Source organism: Patiria miniata, unplaced genomic scaffold, assembly GCF_015706575.1.
Source record: "Patiria miniata isolate m_02_andy unplaced genomic scaffold, ASM1570657v1 HiC_scaffold_1, whole genome shotgun sequence".
Lineage (NCBI taxonomy): Eukaryota > Metazoa > Echinodermata > Asteroidea > Valvatida > Asterinidae > Patiria > Patiria miniata.
The window spans coordinates 19,455,454-19,482,496 of NW_024037047.1; the positions used below are offsets into that span (position 1 = coordinate 19,455,454).

Sequence of the window (27,043 nt, forward strand, 5' to 3'; positions counted from 1 at the left end):
ACGTGCATAAACGTAGCGCCCTCCATTGACTCTTTTAACTTATTTTCAAGATGGCGGCCCCCAAGTCTGGATAATTTTTTCTCCCGTGGCAAAAGAATATGCTTATTTTCCTCGTGATTTTGTCCCAAATAAATTCAGCAATTTCTAGGTAGATATACAATTGACACTTGTAAGGAGATGGGTACAGTTTATGCAAAGGTAACTTAAAGTTTAAGACCGTTATTCTACTCGAAATCCTACGTTGAATTAGGCCTACAACTTGCGTGCATGGTGTCTGCTGCATGCATACGTTCGTCTGACGATAGAGGGCGCTATAAAAACTCGTACATTTCTGTGCCTGTTTGCTTGTAATTGTTGGAAGTTGTAGACATCATTCACATTAGTTTTAATTGCCATAAAACGTTAACTAATGATAATTTGCATTTGTTCTTTTATGTTTGTTTTTTTAATAAAAAAAAATGGGGGGAGGCTAGATTTGTGAGCAAGAATGTAAATGATGTATTGTATAAATTTGTAATATAAAATTGTAGGCCTACAATTACAAATATAATCATGATAATGATGAAAAACGTGGTGTCCTGTTTTTTTTCTTCTTGGTTGGTTGGTTCTCCTAAAATACTCCACGTGGGAGTTTTTGTCTGAGTTGCTTCTGCTTCTGCTCCTTTCTGGCTGGGCCTGGGCTCTAAGTTTGAGCATGTTGAGCATAAAGGCTAGGCATGTTTTGACAACTGAGTGTGGTAAAGTATTCCACTCCTTCATAGTGCGAGGAAGGTATGAGTACTTGTACAAGTTGAGACGGACTTTCATACATGTAGTTTGTGTTGTTTGAATGATGCAGGAAGAAACTGGGGAAGATATCAATTGCGGATCTGTCTGCTTGAACAAGTGGATCATTGAAATCACCCAGGCAACTGATTTTCAAGCGTTTGTTGAAATGCAACAATTTAAATTCTTTGCTCATGTCTATTGAATGCCGAACTCTGCGATGCAAAACAATCTCACCATGTATGTATGGTCACTGGGTATATCCACTAGATCATGCTGATTGTGCTGATGTTTACATGATGTGGGAAAATATACATTGTGCATTCCTCCCATATCACTAATGTATGTATTTGTTTTTAACTGTTCAGGAGCCTGTAATAAATGAAGACGCCATGAGCAACACAACGGATTCAGAAGACCCTACTGAGGGTCCAGGGACCTCGCCCGAGTCTCGTATCCAACACATCTTTCATGGTGACATCAAGGTAAGTCCTTCAAAGGAAACTGTTGGTCAGAGGATCAGACATTGACGTGTGCAGAGCCACACTACAAACGTCTGATAAAATGCATGTCGGTGTTATGCGACCCAGCCAATCAGATATGCCTTGTAGAAGTTGTGATGTCATTTAGAGCCAACATTTGGCCAAAGCTGTTGATTTGTCCATAGCTGCCGTGTTTTTGTCGTGTAGAACCTCGGGTTACCGAAGACACGATAGAAGGCGCACTCTGAATGGTTAGAATCTGGGGGTGCGTTCGAGCGTGCTACTCGTGTTTACACGAGTATACTCCTGAATGCACGAACGGCAAGAGTACGACCCGCGGGTTAGCAAGAGTATACTCTCCGTCGTACCGGGAGAGTATACACCTGCACCGAGAGTAATACGCACGCAACATTTTCCTGCACTCGGGAGTACATGTAGCAAGAGTAACACGCTCAAACGCACCAGTCAAAGTTGTGTTTTGCATAATCTGCATGTATATCATAGCAAGTGTCTATGTCATAGACTAGGAAACCTTAAGCTTTGTATTAAAAACGGAATTGAGTATGACTGTAACATATTGGCTGATAACTAGAGTTACATAAGAACGTGTAAGCATTTCATTTTTTTCTGACACCAGACATGCAATCTCTTTGATATACTCCCAGGTCAAAGTTGAGCGGGTACACATTGAAGGTCTTGGCCGAACTAAGGAAGACGTCATCCTGAAGCATGTCAGTCAGCTCTTCAAAGCAGAAACATTCAAAGATGTGATCTTTACCTCCGGAGTGGTCAAACAAGAGCTGGAGGAACTGGACATGTTCCAAGGAGTCGGAGTCTTGATCGACACTAGTAAAGGTATTAATTGATCTGTTGATTGATTGATTGATTAATTGATTGGTTATTTGTGTTCCGCATACCAAACTTCAGAACGATATGCCATAAAGATGAAGAAACTGAACATGTTCTATGACATCTAGACAATTTTTGTCTTCTGTGGTTGTTTTATGACTTCTGCTTTTCTCGTTTGACTTTCAAGGACCAAAAGCGAGACAAGACGGTCTTGATGTGACAGTGATTGTCAAGGAGTCCAGACGTATCACAGGCAATGCTCACACATCTGTGGGAAACAACGAAGGGAGTTTAGTACGTCGACCTTTTCATTATTGATTTATTGTGTATAATCAACCCACAATGATGACTCCCACAAATGCCGACTTTTCCAACATTGTTTCGCACCAAAACGTCCCCTGGTAGAAAATGTTCATAAAGATTAAGAAACTTTTTGGTTTTTTTTCTTTTCCTTTTCACTTTCAACGACATCTTTTCCAAGTTGCATTAACCCTAACCCTCCAGGTTATTTTGGCTAGAAACCCTGCCAAACGCAGCAACATGCAACACTTGTCTAAGTGACAAGCCTGCCCAGTGCAGCAAGATCCATCAGGTCAAAAGTCTCGAGGCCAAACTGCCTCAGAGTCTGTGGTCACCCAACGCAGCAGGATACAACTCGGGCATTGTTCCATGGGACTAGCTCTCAGTGTCTCAGAAGTGGCCGGTTTCTGCACTGGTGTTGGTAGCATTTTCCATCAAAGTGCACCAAACTTTTCCACCTGATGCACTGTGCTGCGTCTGGCAGGGTTAGGGTTAATAAATGAAAGACATGTTTTCTTCTTGTCAGGTTTTGGGAGCCAAATGTCCCAATTTATTGGGCAGAGGTGAGCATCTGACTGCAGAATATTCCCGCGGCACCAGGCACTCTGTGGGATACAATGCAACATTCACAACACCTCTGCAGGGAGATATTGGTAAAAGGTGATTATTAACCCTAACCATCCCAAAAATCCTCCAAAATCCTTTTTGCAATTTGAAAGAATTTGCAGGATTGAGGTTACATGGCAAAAGTGCGTTGCTGATTTCGGAGGATGCACTGTGTCAAGGTCTTGGGCCGGACCTTGTGTTGTTTATGCTCAGCCTGGCATAAATTTAGTCCTCGATTATGCTTGAAATCCTCCTTACTGCTCCAGGATGTCACTGGCTAAGCCTCAACATATTGACAGTCATTGCCAGAGGATTTTGCAGGATTGAGGCAGTGGGCATCCCTCCAAGAACCACATTCAAGAAATAATGGAGGATTTTGCAGGATTGAGGCTATATATGCTATTTTTCCATGAGGCCAATTGGAGGATTTTGCAGGATTCAGGTTACATCCTAGCAAAAAGGCCTAGGGAGTTAGGGTTAACTTGGCTTGAAGCATTGCCAAGGGAAATGGTCAAATTTGTGTGAAGTGTAAAATGTGATTGTTAATACGTTGACTGCTGACTACAAATATATTCGTAGTGACAGGTGTACCGGATTTTGCCACTTTGAGTATACTCGTAGTAAATCAAATGCTTTTGTATTGTAAACTGAATATACTGGCGCCGCTGAATATGCAAAAAATTAACTACTGGCAGTTTGAGAACAAAATGTATCGAATGGTTATATTCAAGTTATCAAACGATTGTTTTTTATTAAGTACAACATAAATATGCGCGCATGCGTACATCAATCACTTGGCAAAGGAGGGTGCCCCGTAAAAGTTTCGTCAATGTGTTAACGGGTTGATAGAATCAGGGGACTGCGTAACTAAATCATTTTAGAAATAAGTTGTGAGGAGTATTTCTAAATGTCTATGTGTGCAATCAAAAATGACACCAAGACTTGAAGCAGGCATGCAACTTTTCCTTGGATCTGCTGATTTCCTCGTTTTTTACTTCTCATTAAAGCCATTATAAAACACTGTAAAACGTCTTGTGTGGTTTGGAATTTCCTAATTTTTTTCTAAATTTCCAGTTACATTCCGACTTGAAGAGGATGTGTGCTGTTTCAGTGTTTGTCGCAGGAGTTTCAAAACTGCCCATTTGCTTTTCAAAACACCCACAGTTAAAAAAACTGATGAATCTTGTAAATTTTTGTGACAGGTTTACAGCGACTGTTTTCAGGACGTCGGGTGACTTCCTATCCAGCTCATACAAAGAGATTGATCATGGAACATTGCTTGAAGTGATGGTAAGATGCAACTCCAAGTCTTGTCAATGAAAGTCTTAAAGATGTAAAAAAATACTCGCACATGTATTTGTCAATTTCACTAGCGTTTTGTTGCACCATAAACAAATTCTTCAAGAAACCGTGAAACCACCATAACACACATGTAACGACAGACTTCCTTGCAATTGTTGTCATCATGCAAAGTGCCTGAGGGCTCAACATTGTATGTTGTTTTAAAGACAAATACAGTAATCTCCCATTAACCCACCTTTTGTTTGATCAGTCACAGACAGTCAAATATTCAATCCTGTTCCCCTGCCATGCCTTTTACACAGGCTAGTCACCAACAGTCAGATCATATGTCTTGTAGGCACTGTGACAGTCAAATTCTATCAACAGACAAAAGCAAGTGACTGGTAGGTACAGCTGGCTTATCAATCTCCAACAGTCATAGCATAGCTGTGTCAGGTTTCATAACAATCACAGCCAGTCAATCCTGCTTTATGAAGGCAGGGAGCACTCAACTGTTAAAAACAGTCACTTGATATATTTTTACCGCTGGGCTGGCCTTGTTGAAATTGCCAGCCAGAGAGGGAGGGTGCCAGACCTTGTAGCCCAAGTGTTGTAATGGGATTTGTATTAAAGGGAAGATACAACATTTGCAAACATCAAACAAAGGAAATGATTAAATTATCACGAAATACCTTACTGAATTGTTAGGGACTGACAGTCTAAAGTATCCTGTAAAATCGTGGTTCCTGGTGTGCTGACATTTTCAAGAAAAATTGTATTTTTCCAACGCTGGTCGGCTGACCAGCATTGGAGAAAACTGGCTTTTTTTAATCACTGCTCCTAATTTTTCACATCTAGTTATTTAGGATTTTCTTCGCAATTGATTACACACCTGTACAGGAGTACAAGCCTGCTAGACTGATTCTCTGACCTTACAATTCCCCAAAGTCTATAAATTGCTCTGTTTCATCTTAAGTGGGGTCAGGGAGCCAGACTACAAGAACATGATTGGTTTTCTTGGTTTTTCCAGCATCTACAAGCCCAAAACGTGAAACAAGTCAGTGTAACAATATTTGCTATAACGTTGTATGACATACAAATCCTCCAAATCCATTTATTTCTGAAAATTTCAGCAAAAGCAAATGTTGTACATTCCCTTTAACAAGATTCAACTGAACATTCTGAAATTATGTTTTTGTTTGGTTGCTTTTAGCTTCCAAGTTTCTTGGGACAGCACAGTTTCAAGTGGGAGGGAAACTGGAGAGACATCTCATGTCTGTCACGTACCGCCTCGTTTGCTGTCCGGGAGATGGCTGGCCATTCACTCAAGTCATCAATCAAGGTGAGAAGATGAAACCGCAGCGTTCTCTTCATTGGCAGTGTTACGCCCCAACTACGGCATTGCCCCAAGTACAGTTGGGATCATCCCAACTGTAGCTAGGAATTCCCCAAGTATTGTTTGGACAGTCCCAACTACCATGGGGACTATTGCTGTAGTTGGGGAGTAAGGACAGCACTTGGGAGTCAGGATGAATTAACTCAATTTCATCTAATCGTTCCAGATTTGGCCATTACCCCGTCCACCTTTGGTTTGAGCCCCTCCGTTGGTTTAAGCCCCTCCCTTGGTTTAAGCCCCTCCCACCTTTGGTTTAAGCCCCACCCACATTTGATTTAAGCCCCGCCCACCTTTGGTTTTAACCCTGCCCACGTTTGGTTTAAGCCCCTCCAACCTTTGGTTTAAGCCCCTCCTACCTTTGGTTTGCGTACATTGCTCTCAGTGCTTGTGACGGAGTTTGACCAAGCCACCATGGTCACCTGACCAAAAGTCAGGATCTAATTGGTCAATGTGCAATATTTGATGGACAGGTAGGAAGAACTTGTGAAACTGCCTGAGAATTTGGGACATTAAATTTTGTGAGTACATGTAAAAGACAGGGTGGTTTGTTGCTGTACAGTGCCTATGCTTTGTCAAAACGGACAAAGTTTTGAGGTATTTTCAAATTTGTTGAAATTCAGTCACATTAGGTGCGGGCCGACATCATCCGATGAAAACATCTATTCATTTGCACACCGGTTTTTACGGTTGCTATGTGTTACCATTCAGCACTCCAGACTCAAGAACCATTGAGTTTCAAGAACATAGGTCTGGGAGCTAGATAAGCTAATGTAAAACAATTCCCGGATGTTCGCACTTACTTTTACTATTGTTACTTATACATTTTCTTTGTTTTTTGCACACAGCATGTCTTCACCAGAGACACACGGAATGAACGCATCTATCCAACCAAAGGCTACCTGCTCCAAATCTCCCAGGAGCTGGCCGGGAATCGTCTGGGAGGAGACGTCCAATTCTTGAAGGGAGAAGCTGAGATCCAACTCAACAGGAAACTTCTCAAAGATTGTGTAAGATATACTTTCCTAGTGGGAAGTTGTTATTCAGAGCAATATGTCAAACCCTTTAAAACCCAGCAGGTCAGTTTCAGGTGAAGGGATATGAAGTGTTAAAGTAACTGTGTCACACAGAGAGTCACTGCACACAAAAACAGCACTGTGGAGAGCAGTGAAGCGTGACTGAATCTGCCTGCTTGCCCTGAGCTTAACCACACAAAAGAATTGTGCAGGGATTTGAAGTGTTATCCATACTCCACAGAAGATTGAATTAAAGGAATTTGAAGTGTGGGCACTAACTCTATGGGCAAAAGTGTTTGTTTTTTTAACTTGAAGGGTTGTGAAGTGCAGAAGACTAGAAGAATTAACAGATGATGGAAGTTCGCATGAAGATGAAGACGGTTTTAAAGAACAAGGATCTCATTTCTGTTGCTCCAGCTGGCTGTAAATAGAACGATCTGTTAAGCCTCGTCCGTTGATGTTTTAACCACTCACAGCCGTGGCGCCACAACAAAATGAAAGTCTAATATCTGGGAACAATACAGATTGCATATGGCTGCAACATGCAACAAATGTTGAGAAAGTTCGGGCAAAGACCATTACTCGACTAGTGGTTGATTTGTGACGTGACCAATGCCTGCGCATTAATAGCAACCTGCGAACGCCTTTAGTCAAACGCTAGTCAAAATGTCATCAAGAAACATCTTGATCCTGGGGCCCCATTGTACTTTATGATGCGCGTGGCTATTGGTAACCAGTGATGCAACCATACTTTTATGCCCCATGCTCCGGTTCCAAATACATGTAGTCAGCTAGAGTAGTCTGCAACTATCCTTCGTTCGAGCAAAGTTAGTCATACTATGGTTAAAGGTATAGTCCATCATTTGTAATTTGTGCATTTTGCCCCTTTGAAGCAACAAAAGTGATCAAAATCTAAAGAAAGGTGCTGAACAACTAACCTGATGAAGTTTCAGCTCAGCTTCAGCTGTATATTTTGAGAATTTTAAACAACATTCTAGGATCTCGATTTCAAATCAAAAGTTGATGAATCATGTTTTGAATTGGGCTTGAATTCAGCGTCCGAGACATGTTCTCACTGAGCCAATTGCAGCTACGCGATGTCGCGCACTGTTCCGATGAATTGTAGCAAATGCGCGCACGTGTGCGTCGTGTCAACGCTTGCGCGCTTCGCCAAATAAAAAAACAAACTACTAACGGAAATTTCCTGTTGGAAAGGCCTTCTTTCGTTGATTTCTTCAAAATGACAGCTTGCCAGAAAGAATAATTTCACAGGGAGTTTAGTCCCCTTACTATCTTTCAACCAAGTATGTTTTTCAACAATAATTACGCCAGTTACTTTTGGGATAGCTGCAAATGATGGACACTGGCTTTAACTGTAGTTTGCGGGAACTTTGCGCAAGACTTGATTGTTGATTATGTGTGCACAGTGCAGTGGGCAGGGCTTGTGGCCAAATCGAGCCAATGCATCTTCTGTAACAGATTTGAATGTTACTATCACACAGGTTGTCTCCTGTTCGCTTCAAGCCGGCTTGATGAAACCATTGAACTACACAGAGACACTAATCAATGACAGGTTCTTCATTGGAGGACCGACGTCTGTCAGGGGTTTCAACTTTAGAGGACTCGGACCTCATGCTGACGGTTAGTTTATGTTGGGCATTTATTCTGTATTAGGTCTGTGCATGGGTCTCTGAGATATGGTAGTTTAAAAATTTCATGTGCCAAACCTGTTTGTCCGTGGACAGCTTTATTCCATCCGCTTGACTGAGCTCCTGAGCTTGATTTGAAGACAAAAACACAACACTAGACTACAACGTGGACAACAGTGATTTTGTTGGCTTGTATGCAAATAAGCATAACACTATTCTTACAATTTTTAAATTTTTTTTCACCATGTATGGTTGAAGAGCTATACTTCACTATATTGTAAAAAATTATACTTCACTATATTGTTAAAATTCCTGTCAAAAGTGGGTTTCCTTTTTTTGGGCACCTTGTAGATGATGTGGTTTGTGTTGGGGATTTGGCAATATGTCTTCACTTATTTACCCCTCTACCATGCATGCCAGGGATAAGGGTGGAGGATAGGGCTGGGTTCAGGGTAATGATGTGCATCGGGTCGGGTCGACCAGGCCAAACGACCCGAAACATTAGAGATATAACCAGAATCTGAACTGAAACCGATCTTAACTCCCTCAAACTGACCCGACCCGACCTGACCCGAAAAAACGAATACCTGGCTTGGACAAAGTGATCATTTTTTGTGCCTTCCCTTACCCACGTGGCATGAATTCTTTTGCAAAACCATCGTGTCTCTCTCTGTCATACTCAGTGGGTTGATCGAGAGTAACTCCACTTATTGGACAAACGCATGGTCACCATGCAGTATCATGAAAACTGTTACAATCTATCTATTTCACTGTCAGTCCCAATTCGACTGGAGAAATTAATACCGTTGAAACTCGATAGTGCGCTCGTTGGCCACACCACAGTGGGCTGCGGTCACATTGACTGTTAATAATAGTGGATCACCTGAATTTCTCAACTGTTTCAGTTTATTTCGGTTTATTTCGTTTTTTTTTCAAAAGATGGCTAAACCGACCCGACCCGACCCGAAAATGTAAATACAAAACCCAAATCAACCCAACCAGACTGAAAAGATGGACAAACCGACCCGACCCGACCCGAAGTCGGGTCGGTTTCGCACATCATTCAGGGTTGAGGATTAGAGTTAATAGTAAGTATTGGGGTCAGTTTGTCTTTAAGTCCATTCTCTATGTTTATTAGGTGATGCCGTCGGTGGTGAGGCGTATTGGGCAGCAGGTCTGCACCTATTCACCCCTCTACCCTTCATGCCAGGGAGGGGTGGTCTAGGCGACCTCATTCGCACCCACGTGTTTGTAAACGCCGGTAATCTATGCAATCTTAATTTGGGTGAGTATAAAGTACAATTTGTTAGATTTCTGAATATTAATCAGAATGTTGCCGTTTCAAAATGTGCCTTCATAAAGGAGCGGAAATGTTCATAATTGTTGACATTCACTATCAGGATCTGTCGTCTCATACACAAATCAACAACTATTCATAATTTGAGAGTCATTTGTGAGGGTGATAATGATAATAATTGTAATGCTTATAATAGCGCTTTGCATTGTATCAGTAATCTCAAAGCACTTTACAATTATTGCCCCATTCATCAGGCACGAGACCACGCTGCAGCAGACATCAGCGCACTTCGGCCTCTACCCTCACAGGTACCCATTCATACTCCTGGGTGGAGAGAAGCAATTGTAGTACAGTGTCTTGCCCAAGGGCACAAACACCATGTTCTTGGTAGGGTTCGAAATCGCTCACCATCGTGCACGCGTCAAACGTTGTAATCACTGTACCTTGGCATTCTTACACACAGACAGAATGTCATGAGTATTCCGGTATACAGACATTCGTTTTTGTCAGTAAATAGAAAGTGGTCATATTTCTAGTCCAAGTAAGAAATCCCTCTTCCTGCTCCAGTATGTTGAGATTTTCCAACAACTGTTGTCCCGTTTGTTTTTGTGCATGAAGCAGAGGAGCAAACTGTCCACCAGCATCTGGAGCGATTGAGGGATAACTTTCGCTGGAGTTATGGGGCAGGGATTATCTTGAGACTTGGTCGGATAGCGAGGTTTGAGCTCAACTATGTCATCCCTAAGACAGCACTTCATTCAGACAGGTGAGCTCAATTCATTGTAAGAAGTAAAATACAGTAAACTCCGGCTAAGTCGGCACTCTCGGGACCCGAGAAAATGTGACGGCTTACGCGAATGCCGACATCTGCTGTAAGTCGTCATTTTGCCGACTTACATGAATGGCCTTTTGCACACATGATTCATATTGCACTAATTGGCTTCGATTTTATCTGGTTCTTAATGCTTGAGTTGAATCCAGCAAATTAATCCTCGAATTGTATCATCACGTTTGGGGCATGGATAGTGGAGACCACGATACATATGTACGTGCACGCACAGTAACGAATTAAATACGTGCATGGTCTGGTATATATACCACGCACGCATTGACTGCAGCACTAGTCATTCAATAGGACAACCCCCAAAATGGACAGAGCGCATGCGTATAGACTATAGGGTTATACTGGTATTGATGCATATGCGATGTATGCAGTAGGACACCCTTTTTCGACACCGATACATGCAGCGATCACTGGCCGTGCCAAACCACTTTTCACTCGACACTTCTTGGAAACCGCAGTACAGGAAGTCGATGCCAATGCATGATTTGTTGAATGCCGACTTACACAAAGGATTTTGTAATGCTTTATATGGAAAGGGGACCGAGACTAACACGACGACTTGAGCGACATGGTGACTTATAAAACACGACATCAAAATAAAAAATTCAATGGAAATGCATTACGGACAATTGGGACTTTAGTCAGACGGCCGACTTGAAACGATTTGACGAGTTGTATGATGTCGGTTTAGGCGGAGTTTACTGTAACAAGTTATTACATAACACATACCTTCAAAAAGTACACCAAGGATATCTTTGGTTCTGTTAAAAAAATGTTCATGAGAAAGCTTGTGATATTTTTCTTGGAAGATCTCAGACAGTGCCGAGTATAAAGTGCTAATAACACCCATTAGTGAATGGCAAAAACTGATATAAAAAACCAAACTACATTTATGTTAAAGGTAGTATACAACATTTGCAAACGTCAAAAAACAAAACTACCAAATTATTATGAAATACCCTATTTGACAGTGAGTGAATAATAGTCTCAAGCACCCTGTGAAATAATGGCACCTGGTGTGCTGTCATTTTCAAGAAAAGTGGACTTTTTGTATCAATTTCCAACGATGGTCAGCACTTTTTTTTCAAATACTGCCACCAATTGACCAAATTTTGTTTGTCCACATTTTGTTTGCAATTGGTTACACATCCGTGAATGGGTGCAAGCCAGCTAGTCTGGTTGCCCGACCTGTCAATTCCCCGACATCTATAAATATTGCCCCGTTTTGTCTGAAGTAGGGTCAGGAAACAAAACTACAAGAACAGCATTTTTTTCTTGGTTTTTCCAGCATCCATGAGCACAAAACTTTAAACAGTTCAGTGTAACAATATTTGCTATAAAATGCTTACCCCCAAATCCATCCATTTCTGAGAATTACAGCAAATGTTGTATATTACCTCTAGATCTGCATCCAAGATGTCTCTGGCTGTCAGCTATGTCCTCAAGTAACCTCATGTTAGGCACTTGATAAAGAACTTGAAAGATTTCTTTTATTTATTGTGGCTCACTTTTGTCTTTCTTTTTTCAGTATCAATGCTGGTTTACAGTTTGGAGTTGGTGTGAGCTTTTTGTAGCAAGTGATAAGCCGATGGATTTGTACCTTGGATAATGAATATGTAGGATGTACCATGGATGATAAATGAGTAGGAATGTAGCAACTTTAAGCCAATCGCAGCTTATAAAACCAGTCACATGATCAAAGGTTATGAATATTTACAAGCCAAACAAACCCACCTGACCCCTTTTTAACCAATGGTATATGTTTATATGTAAATGTATCAGGGTAACAAAAGCAAAAATAGCCGCAGAGTTCATGAACCTCTAGCTCAACAACTGGACAATTTGTCATATGGTTGTTTTTGTAGTCTTATTGAAAAATAATGGCATGAAAAACTTAACGATAACATGTAAAATAAAGGAAATTCTGTCACGAGCCAATGTGGCCCATCAGGCTGGCGTTAATCTCTGGTTTCAGTAGCATGAAACGACCGAGAATATTTCCATTCTCCCTGGATGGGATGCTAGTCCATCGCAGGTTACTCCCCAGCTCATGCTTGTACCCATTTATACTCCTGGGTGGGCAGAGAGGGGCAAGTGGGGGTGAAGTGGCTTGCCCAAGGACAAAACATATGGCCGGCAGCTGATTCGAACCCTCTTATCATGAGTCACAAACCCTAACCACCAGGCCACACTCCCCACTAACGATAAGGTACCGTCACTTTATTATTTCTTTATAAAGAAAGCTTTAGACAGTTTCTTGGCCTTAATTTGTTATTCAAACCCTTTACAATTATGACACAGAATGCTGTCTCCATGTTCAGCAAACTTTCGGAAGAAAGTCTGCATATTGTTTTTACAGAATCTCGGGCTGCAAGTGTCCAAAATGCGTATTGTTGTCTATTATGGCTACTGCTATTCACCAAAGTACATGTATATCAATGGCAAACGTAGAGCCATAGCCAAAGAACACTTGGTTTGGACATGGCTATGCTTTCTGATCTCGACCACACAATCTTTTCCACGTTACCTACAATGTACAAGTATAAATTATAAAAAATTGACATGCAATCACTTACTGTTTATTAAAGTTCTCCGCCCAGTTTCGCTAATAGTGTGAATGCAGGAAACAGTATGCATGTTTCATCCAGATTGACAAACATCAAGTTGAGTTTTATGAGAGGAATGTTTACATCCCTACATTGTTAACATCACATTTTGTGAATGTTATAATCAGTGGATAATTTCACAAATTATTGAAATAAATGAACAATGTTGAACTAAACGTAAATTTCATGAATTGCCGAGTTCATCTCAAGGTTTTGGTCTTAGTCTTTGGTTACAGTGCACACACATATAAAGGCTTTGTTTCACACAAATAAAACATGCTCCAACTTGCTGTGGTAAATCATCATAAACTCTTAATTTGGTGGGAAAAAGTAAAGCTGTAGGCAGAATAAATCTGTGTACAAAATCTCTTGAGATAAAAATCTTGTTTCAATACTGTCATTTTTATAAATTGCAACATGCAATACAATTATGATTACATGCCATGACATGATTATATAGTGACTTTAGACAAGACAATGTTTATATACATGCAAAATAATGTGAAAATGACGTCAATGTAATATTTTGTGTTATAACTGTGTTAAAAAATATGATTTTAGTGGAAGTAAAAAGAAAGAAAGGTTAGTGCATAAGGTATAAAAAGAGCATTACATCTATAGTTTGTTTGCCAATTGTTACTGGTGTGAAACCTTTTGAATGTTTTACCAGATTAAGTTTAGTGCTGGCAAGAGTAAATCAAAATGTAAGTCTTCAATACAAATCCATGATCTTTTTTTTATACATTGAGAAAAAAAATTCTATTGAAAGCACAGCCTCAGTAATCACTCAACATTGAGCGGGTAAACCAAATTGCTTAGATTTAAAGACTTCTTGAAATATAAATATCAAGGCGAAAAAGAAAATTTGAAAATAAAAAAACAAAACTTCAGACACACAAGCAAATAATCTTTGAAAGACTTCCGACTAAAAAAAAGACTATAATTTGTAGGTGTAAAATGTACAAATAAAAGAAATGTTCGACGCAAGTCAATAATCTTTGGAAGACTCCCGCCTAAAAAAAGACTTCAATTTGTAGGTGTAAAATTTACATATAAACTCTCTAAAATGCCAGATACGTAGGCCAACATTTCAAACATGGAGCACCAATCTATTTGCATAAATAATTGGAAATTTTAAATCTGCCCAAACTGCCAATAATTTATCATTCATAGACAGTACTCTATTTTCCCAGTAACCAAAAACCTTACGTGGCCACCACCCTGTCACCAACACACTTCACAAACCAGAAACCCAGGATTCATTGGTATTTGACCCTACTACATTTCTACAACTTTGCCCTTCATATCTTCGCTGACCAAATCTGGCTTGTCCTTGTGTTCCTCCAAAGCCTCGTTGAAGTACTCGATGCCTTCTAGGAATTTCATCAGAGCTTCCATGTATTCGTCACGATGTTTGTACATGTGGCTGACGTGAGGGGAATCTTCAAATGATTTGCTGTAGACATTCTTGTACCCCATCTTGTTCTGGAGGGAGGCGATTGCTCGCTGGCTAGCGTCAGCTGTCGCGACTAGATCAGTGTGGGAGTAGAAGAAGAGGGAAGGGGCGGGGACTGGATTGTGAAAGAAGACATCTGAGCTCCGGAGGTAATGCTGAGTGACGGGTCGATACATCACACGAAGATAGGAATCTAGACTCATATGCAAGGTCTTTTGTAAGAGGGGGTTCTTTAGCAATGCCTATTGGAAACGGAAACAAATCCACAAATTTTACATGGTAAAGAAGAGAATAATGGCTGAGACTGACAAGCATCCAGTAAAATGAACTGAACTTTTCTGCTTCCGATCACTAAAACCTGCTATTTCCTGTCACCTTTGTTGGTCTTGTGTCGACAATTTTAAACCGAGATCGAAGCATACAGAAGCAAAACAGGAGGAAAAACAATGGTTGACCCGTATTTTTAGTCCTTTTCTTTTTAAATACATGTAGGCTGAGTTAATACAATGGAAAAGAATCGGAAAGAATGTTTCAATCTGACGCCACTTTTTTCATCATATATTATCTCAATGAAGGTCAGTCACTGCAGAAATGTTGAAAAGACATGAGTCTGGGACTGAGAAACATTTCCAATTTTGTAAGAAAATACTTCGTAGACCACCATCGAAGCAGTGTCTGGATACTACATTCTTTCAAAATAGTTCGCAACGTCAGGCCACATTAATTTTTAGATTTATATATTTCAGGTCCATCCAGTCAGTAAGCAGTTTGCAGCAGTCTTACTTTTTTTCTTCTTTCAAAATAATCATTAAACAACTGCATCTATAACCAAAAAGTCATCAGGCATGCAACTTTTCCTCGGATCCGCTGATTTCCTCGTTTATAGTTTTCATGAATGCCATTACAAATTGAAAAACACTGTCTTGTGTGCTTTGGAATTTCCTCGTTTTTTTTCTAAATTCCCAGTTGCATGCCTGAGTCATGTCCATCCAACCCAAGGTACACAAAAGGTTACAATGTACGGATCATCCAAGTTTACTGACCTTCGACATTCCTATAGGCACTTCATTAAAATCGACGGGGCTGTCGTATATTTGTCCGATGATTCGACTTGTTATCTCCTTGGACTCGGACTGGACAGCTAACATCTGTTGCAGAACCTCGCTGTACTGGTACCCACCGACCGAGAAGCTATGCACAAGGATCTTACGATCACGTATCTCTTCACGCTGTAGGTACTCCACCACGTCTTTAGCGATGACCTTTGACCCTCTGGTTGGAAGCATTATCTAGAAAGATGAATTTGGGTAACTTGATTTTTTTAATAACAAAATATCTTGGGAAAGATTTCCATATACGAAGTTCACTCAACACCCTGTGTTCAAACCCTATGAGATTGGACTGAAAAATTCTAAGTGTTTTCTAAGAAAATGCTTGTATTTTCTCACTGCTCAAATTGACTTTGATGACATGAAATTGCTATCTGGGGGCTTGTTAGTCAATACAGAGGAAAATTAGTGAACTTCTTATATGGAAATCTTTCCATATCTTGAACTTAAAGTACATGTATCACATAGCAGTAATTCCATCCTCAATTCATATCCTAACCCTAAGTCCCTCCTGCCTGTTACTAAGTACTGGACCAAATCCACTAAAATCCATCAATCACATTGCTTCCAATGTATGCTTTGCTTTAGGCCTCCAGGCCCAAGTCCATCATACTCCATCAATATTAAGTCACACCAGGCCTGCAGGATCAAGTCCCCCAAAATCCATTAAAGGGGGGGGGGGGGGGAATGGATTGAACTGATTGCAATCTGGTAGAAATTTTCAGGCAGATATGTGGGAGCTGTACGAGTGTAATTCATAATTTTCAAGATGGAATTTGCGTCGGGAGAGGTAAATTTTACAGAGGTAAAGTTTCGCCCTTTGCCAACTGTATACTCGGTGTTGTATACGGGCTTGCGAGCCAAAAACTCACAAGTTTACTCGGATGGGACTTGAACCCATGACCTCCTGCTTACTAGTGCAGACGTCTTACCACTCGACCACCGAGCTTGCCGGGGTCAGCTGGCCAGTTCGAGTCTGATGTAGCAGCAGACTGGGACCGTGAGTGCATAAAAACGTGCAAAATTACTACTGACGTTCTTTTACTCACCATTAGGCTAATTAATGCCCACACAACACATACATCAAAATGATATAGTTGCAAGCATGTCACCTGCGGAATTTGAGACCTTAAATCCAATTTTAAGGCAAGTTTTTGGCAGTTCAAAAACCATCCACGTCAATCTCCATGCTCTGGAAATGTGTGTGTGATTCCCAATGTATTCTGGGTAGGTGTAGGAAGAGCCTTGCAGCTTACTTGTTTTTTAATCAATGGCCAAATGAACATAGCGCCCTCTGTTAAAAAATGAAACATTCTACATTCACTCAGATCAACAAGAGGGCGCTGTTTTATCTACACGATGAAAATGTTTTAGCTAGGGAGTTTTTTTGCACAATGCATTGCAGTACACATCAACGTATGTCTCACGTTTGGATTTCAATAACTCTCTGCAAAATTAGAATTAAAAGCTGAATTTTTGGTGATGCAATGCTCACAACAGCAACTTTGCGAGGCAGAAGTTTCGGGGATTATTGAGGAAACTGTAGTGAGTAAGAAGCTTGCACATTTGATTCACACTGGTTTTCTTATGCAGCACAAACTTTTGCACAATATGGATACCTTAAGTTTTGGGAATCTCATACACAGTATTGAGAGTCCAAAATTTTCGGACTAATGTAGCAGCAAGTACTACAACAAAACTCTTTCATTTATAATACCTGCAAGGGACGTATTCGCACCGTCAGCACATCACAACCTCGACTTGTGTAGAATGACACAAAGTTGTCTAAATGTCGTTGCTTAGCCAACAACCAACTCAATATGAGCACAAGAGGGCGCTGTTTAGACTCTTGTCCATCTGTAATGGCCGGAGCCTTCTGCAGTGTCAAGCTGGAGGAGATCTTAGTGATGGGTGGGGCTTTTGCTGATGTAGGGGTGGTGCTGTAGAGTTTAGCTAGACTTGGATGATACTGCAACTAAACACAAAAACACAAGATAAGTTTCATGTAAGTGTGAATGAATAGGCCTATAGTCAGTGCAGATCACACACCCATTCAATTCTAAACCGAAGATAAGCCTTGGTACATACACTCCATGGTAAAATACACAGCGAATCAGCGTGCACTGGCAATGTATCCATACTGCTTAAAGGGGCATTACAGCCTGAAATCCCCCCAAGAAGTCATGTGTTGGATTGTTTACTTGATATTGTGATACTATTTCAAAGGTCTGGTTGAAAGTAAACAAACGCGATGGACATTTTGCAGCACACGCATACGTATTTCATTCAAGTCCTGTCTATTCAATCATATGGAGCAAGAAACGAGACGATCGGTCACGCACCATATGTCAGGCAGCATTGCTACACTGCTACAGAATGGCCCCTTCCTTTTCGCCCTTTCATTTATTACACGTGTAGCACTGTGTAGCATTTCATTTGTGCACAAGTCAATGGTGTAGCACTTTTTTGCTACTTGACACTCGATCTTTCGGAGACAAAATGTTGACCCCCGAAATCGTTCTTGCATGGTAATGGTTCTCGGAAGAAAAACACCATAACACCCAGTTAACTTAACAGGATGGTTGCGTGGATATGTTTATACATGAACTAGAGGTAGAGTAGGCTATACTTAGTCCGAGTAACTTGGACCCAACTTATCGCCTTTTTAAAAATTTGGACATGGTCTGGCGATAGTAGGGTCCAAGCCCATTCCTCGACCTAGACAACACAGTCACTGACAGTCCCAAAAACCAACATTTTCCAACAAAAAACATCAGATTTCACCTTCAAAACGGCCTCCAAATTACTAGATATGTCACCTGAGGTACAAGTAGACATAGATGATTAAGATGGTTGTACTTAAGTTTACTTACGATCCGGAAAAAAAGTGAAATTTTCCGTTCAATTCTGGAGACCCCCTCTGCCTAGGTTGTCGTTGTTGTGCTCACGTTCAAAACTGCATGATAATGGCGTCTGACCTCGACCTCATGCAAATGTGGTGCGGCGCGCTTGCGCATAATGCACTGCATGCATACACGGCAGATTCCCCTGCGCCGCGCCGACGACTGTTTCCTGATGTAGAGCGCTGTGTAAGTTCGCGGTACGCCTGGGAGTCGCGCTGGCTAGCCAGGCGTACCGCGAACTTACACAGCGCTCTACATCAGGAAACAGTCGTCGGCGCGGCGCAGGGGAATCTGCCGTGTATGCTGCATTATGTGCATTATGCGCAAGCGCATAATCTAGTGACATATCTAGTAATTTGGAGGCCGTTTTGAAGGTGAAATCTGATGTTTTTTGTTGGAAAATGTTGGTTTTTGGGACTGTCAGTGACTGTGTTGTCTAGGTCGAGGAATGGGCTTGGACCCTACTATCGCCAGACCATGTCCAAATTTTTAAAAAGGCGATAAGTTGGGTCCAAGTTACTCGGACTAGGCTTAGCCCGACTGCGTCTGGCCGTACAGTACTATCGCAAGCTCTGTAGTACGGCCAGACGCCCGATGCTTCCACAGAGACTGAATTTTTTTGGCCGCCGATGTAGCGATTTTGCTACATCTTTCGATCGCGATTATCTTTTCATCCAGGACACAAATTTCCAAAGTTAAGGTTCGTAGATGTAGAGCAACTCATACCTTTTCGAAAAAACGTTCTTTGGTCTCAATATTTTCATCCATCTGGCCAAAAGACGAATTTCAGTCATCAGATTCCACAAATATCGTCCCCCATGCGATCCCCCATGCGATTTCAAAATGGCGGCCGTGCTGTAATGTATGCAATATGCAGGCGCGCCCGCACAAACTCATGAATATGCATAAACAGTCTGTGACGTATGACCTCGTGTTTTTGGACGTACGGCCCCGCCGCACGCACGTCCAAAAACAAGTCGTCTTGTGGCCAAATGGATGAAAATATTGAGACCAAACAACGTTTTTTCGAAAAGGTATGAGTTGCTCTACCACTACGAACCTTAACTTTGGAAATTTGTGTCCTGGATGAAAAGATAATCGCGATCGAAAGATGTAGCAAAATCGCTACATCGGCGGCCAACAAAATTCAGTCTCTGTGGAAGCATCGGGCGTCTGGCCGTACTACAGAGCTTGCGATAGTACTGTACGGCCAGACGCAGTCGGGCTAGGCTAGGACTAGGGCTAGGCTATACTCTACTTTTCAAATTTATGCTCTTTCCAGTTGGCTTAATATAATTTCGTTTATAACGCATTTCGTGGCCCAATTGGGTGCATGCCAGGCCGTAATCTCCCTTTTATCATATTTAAAGAAAGTTATACAACACAGCGCCCTCTACAGTTCTTGCAGTTGCACACACAGAAAGACGAAAGTTACACAGTACACCTTTAAAAGTTTAATTTTAAAAAGTTTAATTATATTTATTTAACAGACAATGGAAATACTAACCTCTGCCAAGCTTGCTACACTAGCAGCCTCACGCATTCGTGATCCTAAAGCTCGCAACATGCTTCAAAATGCACTTAATTCTCAACTTTTACAGTCAAAATTGCTTCAAAATCTGGTAGACCTAATCTGGAAACAACCCCAGCCGCGCCAGCAGACCACGCGGGAAGTAAATAGCGCCACCAATCGCCGGTCCCGATGAAAATTAAACTTTATCAAGTCTTTTCTGCATAGTTTTCCCAAACTGACTGATTAACTTCGGGATTATTCGCAGTTGCAAACAAGAATAAAGATAAGAGATGTTCTTTAGCAACTATTGGTATCCATAATCATGTTAAAAATACAGAAATATTTGGTTGAGTCGGACTTCAAAACTTTAGGTTGACGTAACCAAATGTCATAACAAGGCTTAGCTTTGTACAAGTCTAGTTTTACACCGGCATTTTGCGTGTCACGCCACACACCACGCGGGCGCGAGGGACGACACGTTATTTTAACATTTTGCCCCAAAAACCTTTTTTAGATAAGATCGAAGATGTTGCGAGCAGCAGGTCTTGGAGTTCATCGATCCAGTCTTGCAAGTTTAGCAGAGGTTGTTGTTCAGTTTGTTGATTTACAAGTAAAAGAAATCACGTGCATTTCAGTCATGTCAGTCATGTCGGACAATATGTAATGTTTATTAATGAGACAGACATGACAGAGTCTTTTTATAGCTCCTAGACCATGGTCTCACGATCACAGTGAAATGGCCTCCTCGCCTCTCAAGTTCAAACCGCAGAGGGCGCCATTCGTTTTGACAAAATTACCTTTTGTTATAATGTTATTGTTATTTGTTAATGTTATTGTTAGATAGTGGATATTTTGCCGGAGGTAATGACGGCAAACTAACGATTACTAAATGTTTGCCAGCGGCAATCCATATCAACAGAGGGCGCTGTACTCTTTAAAATAGGGCTGAATTTTAAGATGTATTAAATTCCCACTAAAAGTTGTGTAGCACGTTTGGTGTAGTGGTTAAGCAAAGGCTCTAGAAAGCGGGATGACTCGCGTTCGATTCCGACCGCACCACATTTTTAAGTTTTTTTTTTTTCATCCCCAAATAAATAAGAATATTCTTCTTTTATTATTTTAACATGTCTCAAACATTTTTTGCAGAGTATTACATTTTCTTTTTCAGATTTGTGGCTCTGGAGGATTTTTTTTAAAAGGGAAATAAAGTCCGAAATTATAAAATGGTCTGAATCCCATCTTGTGAATACGAGGTAACAACGATAATTTTGGCATGGAGCCAGACTAAAACTTGTCACCGGAAAATGTTAGAGTACAAAAAAACAGTAACTGCGCATGTTCAGTGCATATCCGGCAAACTAACGTTTACTAAAGGTTTGCCGTCTCTGGCAAAATACACACTGCCTTAATGTTATAGTATTATCTGTAGCATAAATCTCTTTATATGTCTGTGAATTTCAGGCATAAAACCCAATACATATACATGATGTCTGAGCACAAATCGGGCTAGCCCCATAAATGTGGCCAATTTACTGGACTAGCCTATCTCCGTAAATAAAGGCCACACTTCCACCATGTACAATTTACAAAAACATTTCAAACTTTGTCTAATTTTAATTTTCACATTTAGGTTTAGTTTGTAGTTTATTTTTGCTTTAGAAGCATACTCACATTTAACATGCTTTTTTAATAGGCTAATCAGAAAGTGCTGCCTTTTTCAGATGTCTAATTTTCGTGAAATATCATGTTGAAATTTTGACACGCAAACGTGTGCAAACGAATCTGGATCGCACCCCTCAAAACAGAAGGACTGCTTAGTTTGGACTTGGACTTTTTTTCATAGCTCCTTCGACTGCCTAGCCATTGAAGTTTAGGGGGTGATCTTCAAGTAGTGGCGAGGTATTCTGCATTTACTCTGATGTCTAGAAATCCATGGAAAGGATTTTGCAACCTGACGCTACTTCAGCGGTTGTCTGTGGCGAGTCAAGAACATTTTTTAATTATTTCCTAACAAAATTGGAAATGTTTCTCAGTCCCAGATTCATGTCTTTAATAATACCATCATGTTTGCAATGACTGACCTTCATTGAGATGATACATGAAGAAAAAAGCAGCGTCAGGTCGCAACATTCTTTCCCCATTTATTTCCAATTTTATTTCCAACTTTACAAGATATTATATTTGAATAATGTCAAACCAGATCACTCATTTATGACATTTCTTTTTATATAATAGTTTCCATGGCAACCCAACATTGTACGTTGCTATGGTACTCCAGCATCCAACAAGCCAAAGACTCCAATCATCAAGATCAACAATAATCTCTCGCTGCAGAAAGCAGCCACCAGCAGCAGCAGTGACTCTCCCAAAGAGCGCCCTCTTGTGTTGTTACTGAGTTGGCTGGCAGCCAAGCAGCGTCATCTGGACAACTTTGCTGCATTCTATCTCAGCCGAGGTTGTGACGTCCTGACTGTGAAATTACGCCCAATGCAGGTTACTTGAAACAATATTCAGTACATTTTTTTGAAACCAGAACTGTTTAATGTTTTGATTCGTTTAAGTGATGTCATGATGATGTCATCACATGTCATGTGGTGTCACATTAAAGGGGCATTTTTCTAAGGCCTGTATCTACAGAGCTACAGTGAAATCTTGATAAGTCAAACCTCAACGGAACAGGTTCAAAATTTGACTTCAGCAGAGTTTTGAGTTGAGCAGTGTTGTATATCATTGTTTTACTACTGAAGGCAATGGATTCTTTGTTTGACTTTAAGGGAATATACATCATTGGCTTTTGCTGTGATTTTCAGAAATGGATGGAATTGGGGGTTGGAAATATATAGCAAATATAGTTACACTGACTTTTTTGAGGTTTTGGGTTCGAAAATGCTATAAAAACCAAGAAAAACAATCATTTTCCTGTAGTCTGGTTCCCTGACTCCATTTAAGAAGAAACAGAGCAGTTTACATATATTGGGGAATTGTAAGGTCAGGGAACCAGTCTAGCTGGCTTGTACCCGTTCATAGGTGTGTAATCGATTGCAAACAAGTGCGATGGTCAACTGGGGCCAGTATTTGAAAAAAAGCCAGTTTTTTCCAACGCTGATCGGCCGATCAGCGTTGGAAATTGATACAAAAATACCACTTTTCTTGAAAATGACAGTATACCAGGTGCCATGATTTTACAGGATGCTTTACACTGTCATTCACTAACAGTCCAGCAAGGTATTTCAAAATGATTTGGTAGTTTTATTTTTTGACGTTTGCAAATGTTTTATTTTCCCTTTAACAGTTGTTTTGATTTATCAGAGATTTCACTGTATAGGTTCGATTTTAGTTGTAACTTGATATGTACCTAGACTGGGATCTGTTATAGGTGAAAATTTAAGTGACGTCATGATGACATCATCACATGTCACGTAATATCACATTAAAGGGGCAGTTTTCTAAGACCTGGAACTATAGGTCCAATTTGGTTGAAACTTTGTATATAGTACCTAAATGGGGATGTGATATAGATGAAATTTGAAGTGATGACGTCATCACATGTCATACAGTGATTTCAAACAAAGGAAACAGGGAAATGTGTACCTAACCATACCCACTACTAAAACAAGCCAATAATTTGCCTCTGTAGTGTATTAACTATTATGACTTAAATTTGTCTGTTAATTTTACCTCAACTTTTCAGCTTTTACTGCCAACTGTAGGGACGCAAGTCATCGCTCGTGATGTGGTCAACTTTCTTCAGAGCAAAGAGCAGCGTGGTCGTAAGATCCTCGTCCACGGCTTCTCTGTTGGTGGGTACTTATATGGTGAGATCTTACAACGCATGCTGGCATCGCAAACCGAGTCCAGAGAAATAACGAGTCGCATCATTGGCCAGATTTACGATAGTCCGGTGGACTTGCAGAACATTCCTGTGGGAATTTCTAAGGTAAGACTACACAGAGAGCTCGAGTGCAGAAAAACATGCAAAACAAATTCAGGCCAACTTCACTTACTCTTTAGCAGACAAAATTCTCCAAAATTTTCATGAGGCAATGGCAAGGTCCTCAGTATTTCACCAGCCAAGTTTCAGGTCTTAATTCAATTTTTTTATGGAGATTTTTCTTCAATATTGTGCACCTGAGAGTGAAGCCAAGTGATTTCAATTTGAAGCCTAAGACTAGACTGGTACATGTCCGACTATTTGAAAAGATTGACCTCTTCAGTAGTCTGGTGGCAGACTATGCAGAGACGTGTAGAAAAAGAGACTGGTACCAGATGTTTCTTTTGCGCAGTTGATTAATACAGTACTAAAGGGACATTGGACTGGTTGTTTCAGGTGCCAGTCTATTTTCTTGCATTGCATGTTTTGTACTTTAAGTTTTGGGATTCTCATACACAGTATTGAGTTCCAAATTTTCGGACTAGGTAAGACAAGGGTGGCTTTGCTAGGTCCTTGATTGATGTCGTAGCAAGGTTTATGGGGGAGGGGGAGTTGGAAGAGGGGAGAGGGGTAAAGAAAGAAGGAGGGGGAAGTGGGGGGCAGGAAGGAGGGGCTACATAAAAAGAGGCGGTACAGGATCGTAACACTTTGCCTCAAAATTGCATGAGATGTTCTTTTGCCCAAATTATCTTCAAATAGTGTCAATAAAAGTGAAGAACAAAAAATCCAAAGACTTGTACAGCTGTACCCATATACTACCAAAGTCAGATGTTATTGTTCTGGTGCACGCGCTGGTTAACGCACTGATGTCTTCACACACTTGAGCTATGCGCATGAACCAGAATATGCGGCACACTTCAGTACTCCATATGATTTCAGTGCCTCGGTCAGTGACTCGGTCAGTGACTCGATCATTCAGTCATCAGTTGGATCTGAATGATCGAGTCACTGACCGAGTCACTGACCGAGTCACTGAAATCATATGGAAATTGATCATGAGAAATAAAAAACGGGAATTGCTGCCGGTTGTCGATGTCGAAGAGACAGCTTTCACTAGCCGTACTTTTTACCAAAGATTTTTACCGCTCGGTACCTTTTCGTGGGACGTGCTTTCGGTTTGTTAATGACTTTCCTAATTGATGATTTATTTCAGCAACAGATCTTTTCTTACCAGTACATTAAATATACATTTGAATACCATTTTTATTCTTCAAGTCTCGGCATAAAAGCCGCCCAGTGTATAAGCCGCAGTAAACATTTCCATGGGCAAAATCAACGTATAAGCCGCGGCTTATATTCCGAAAATTACGGTACATTGATGGTATTAGTGGTTTGTCTGATGATTTCCCTGACACTCATTACCCAGATATTCAGATATTGATGGCATTGCTGTTTGGTAATAATTTTCTTCTGGCAGGCCTTGACTCAGAACCGTCTTGCCCAGAGGAGCATGCAAGGTAGTCTTCAAGTCTACCTGCGGGTCATGCACTCAGCCGCTACCAAGCATTACTACAAGAGTTCTCACATGTTCCATCACAACCCAGTCTCCGCCCCTTCCCTCTTCTTCTACTCACACACTGATCCTGTCGGTACGGCCGAAGCCAACGAGCGAGTCATCACCAGTCTCAAGACCGTCATGGGCTACGATAACATCTACAGCAAAGCCTTCGAGGACTCGCCTCATGTCAGCCACATGTACAAGCATCGTGACGAATACATGGGCACACTCAAGGCTTTCCTGACCAAGATTGATTACTTCAAGGAGGCACTCGAAGAGTACCGGGAATTGGAAGATTTCGTTGGAGAAGATGAAAGTAAAGATGAGAAATAAAAGGGGAATAAGGACCAAATCTTAAACCAAAAATGATCATTAGTATTATTTTGATCAAGGAGACATTCGACATAGATGTAGCTATCAAACAATATTCACAATTTTCACTGACAGTATCTTAAAAATAAGATAAATCAAGCGAAGATAAGACAAGATGTACATGTAGCAAGATATATATCATTTTTCTGTGTTTCAAAGGATTTTTTTTTTAGTAGAAAGATGGTGCATGAACTATCAAATAAACTGTCACTTGTTTTTTTGTACAGAATTGTTTGGCTGAAATAGTTGCAATTGCTGAAATATTCAGGAACATTGGAAAAATCGTGTTTATCCACTAGTACAATAACATTTATATAAATTATTGTGTGAATTTAAAAAATAGACAACTCTGGGTTTGCCATCAATGTGAATATTTTTGATTTATTTATGTTCATATATTCTGCACAATCTCTGATGACATTTCTTGCCAAAGAAGTGAGCTGCGTGTATGCATATTAAAATTAAATTTTAGAATGTTAAGAGTAAGAATTGTGAAGATATCTAATTTTCTTAGATAAGGAGTACAGTATTTAAAACTGAACACATGACTAGATTTATTCTAAAAGGAATGTAATACAAATACTTCTCGTTCTGTCATAAATTTTGAAAGTAAGGTGTGTGGCCTTGCATCGGCAGTTATGTGTACTAGTAAATTAGCATTTATAAATGGAGTAAATCAAGTGGGCCTGTGTGTAACATTCCAGTTTCAGTGAGTTTAGAGAATATCAAACAAAGTGAAAAGTATTAGGCCAAAAAAAAATATATATTCGGTCTCTGGTCAGACCAAAGTTCCGGAATTGACGCGGGGACGCGGCTTTTTTTTTTTCCTTCAAGCTTGGATTGTACAGACAAGGTGGGGTACTATTTTGCTACTTGGTGTCCTCATGTACATTGGTCACCTCCATAATTTGCCTTGGTGCTCTCGATCATTTGCCTTGGTGCAATTTCCCATTCCTTGGTGCTCTTTGGTAAAAAAAAATTGAGGAGGTGCGGCAATAGAGGGCGCTGTTGGAGCTACCGCGGAACAATTTGGGAAAAAAAAGGTTGACGTACGCGCATGATTAAAATCGACGCGCACGCTGACCAGAGACCGACTTATTTTTTTTTTTGGCCTTATTCAGTATTTATAAAAAAATGTATATGATTCCACATTTCAGTGTACATAGCCATGAT

At 40.6% G+C, this 27,043-nt stretch overlaps 3 protein-coding genes across 4 annotated transcripts; 2 read left to right on the forward strand and 1 right to left on the reverse strand.

The window, feature by feature from the left end:
* The first annotated feature begins 41 nt into the window (after positions 1-41).
* LOC119724819 (sorting and assembly machinery component 50 homolog B-like) lies at positions 42-12,438 on the forward strand. 2 transcript variants are annotated; one of them, XM_038196055.1, is made up of 12 exons: positions 42-198; positions 1,134-1,250; positions 1,913-2,102; positions 2,284-2,390; positions 2,923-3,056; positions 4,205-4,292; positions 5,497-5,625; positions 6,525-6,686; positions 8,195-8,333; positions 9,480-9,626; positions 10,257-10,404; positions 12,011-12,438. In XM_038196055.1, the coding sequence occupies exons 1-12, from the start codon at positions 178-180 to the stop codon at positions 12,054-12,056; spliced, it is 1,428 nt and encodes a 475-aa protein (XP_038051983.1). In that variant the 5' UTR covers positions 42-177; the 3' UTR covers positions 12,057-12,438. The 2 variants fall into 2 exon arrangements, with proteins under 2 accessions (XP_038051983.1, XP_038051993.1); XM_038196065.1 differs by having other exon boundaries at positions 10,260-10,404.
* Positions 12,439-12,796: 358 nt separating this feature from the next.
* LOC119724884 (transmembrane protein 53-like) lies at positions 12,797-20,243 on the reverse strand. Its single transcript, XM_038196181.1, has 4 exons — positions 20,064-20,243; positions 17,371-17,628; positions 15,588-15,833; positions 12,797-14,786 (listed from the first exon to the last, which is right to left on the reverse strand). The coding sequence occupies exons 1-4, from the start codon at positions 20,121-20,123 to the stop codon at positions 14,367-14,369; spliced, it is 984 nt and encodes a 327-aa protein (XP_038052109.1). The 5' UTR covers positions 20,124-20,243; the 3' UTR covers positions 12,797-14,366.
* Positions 20,244-20,387: 144 nt separating this feature from the next.
* Positions 20,388-26,600, forward strand: LOC119724890 (transmembrane protein 53-like). Its single transcript, XM_038196193.1, has 4 exons — positions 20,388-20,652; positions 22,305-22,562; positions 23,761-24,006; positions 25,418-26,600. Exons 1-4 carry the CDS (start codon positions 20,596-20,598, stop codon positions 25,829-25,831), a joined length of 975 nt encoding a protein of 324 aa, XP_038052121.1. The 5' UTR covers positions 20,388-20,595; the 3' UTR covers positions 25,832-26,600.
* Positions 26,601-27,043: the final 443 nt, after the last annotated feature.

What these genes read in the sequence shown, in the direction of transcription:
- LOC119724819 (XM_038196055.1), top strand. Translation starts at nt 178, where the DNA reads ATGGGTACAGTTTATGCAAAG. An exon ending in TCTTTCATGGTGACATCAAG is followed by an intron (nt 1,251 to 1,912) that starts GTAAGTCCTTCA and finishes ATATACTCCCAG; the next exon opens with GTCAAAGTTGAGCGGGTACA. An exon ending in ACTCGGACCTCATGCTGACG is followed by an intron (nt 8,334 to 9,479) that starts GTTAGTTTATGT and finishes TATGTTTATTAG; the next exon opens with GTGATGCCGTCGGTGGTGAG.
- LOC119724890 (XM_038196193.1), top strand. Translation starts at nt 20,596, where the DNA reads ATGTTGCGAGCAGCAGGTCTTGGAGTTCATCGATCCAGTCTTGCAAGT. An exon ending in GTCTTGCAAGTTTAGCAGAG is followed by an intron (nt 20,653 to 22,304) that starts GTTGTTGTTCAG and finishes TTTATATAATAG; the next exon opens with TTTCCATGGCAACCCAACAT. An exon ending in TTCCTGTGGGAATTTCTAAG is followed by an intron (nt 24,007 to 25,417) that starts GTAAGACTACAC and finishes TTCTTCTGGCAG; the next exon opens with GCCTTGACTCAGAACCGTCT.
- LOC119724884 (XM_038196181.1), bottom strand. Translation starts at nt 20,123, where the DNA reads ATGTTGCGAGCTTTAGGATCACGAATGCGTGAGGCTGCTAGTGTAGCA. An exon ending in GTGTAGCAAGCTTGGCAGAG is followed by an intron (nt 17,629 to 20,063) that starts GTTAGTATTTCC and finishes TTTTGTGTTTAG; the next exon opens with TTGCAGTATCATCCAAGTCT. An exon ending in TGCCTATAGGAATGTCGAAG is followed by an intron (nt 14,787 to 15,587) that starts GTCAGTAAACTT and finishes CGTTTCCAATAG; the next exon opens with GCATTGCTAAAGAACCCCCT.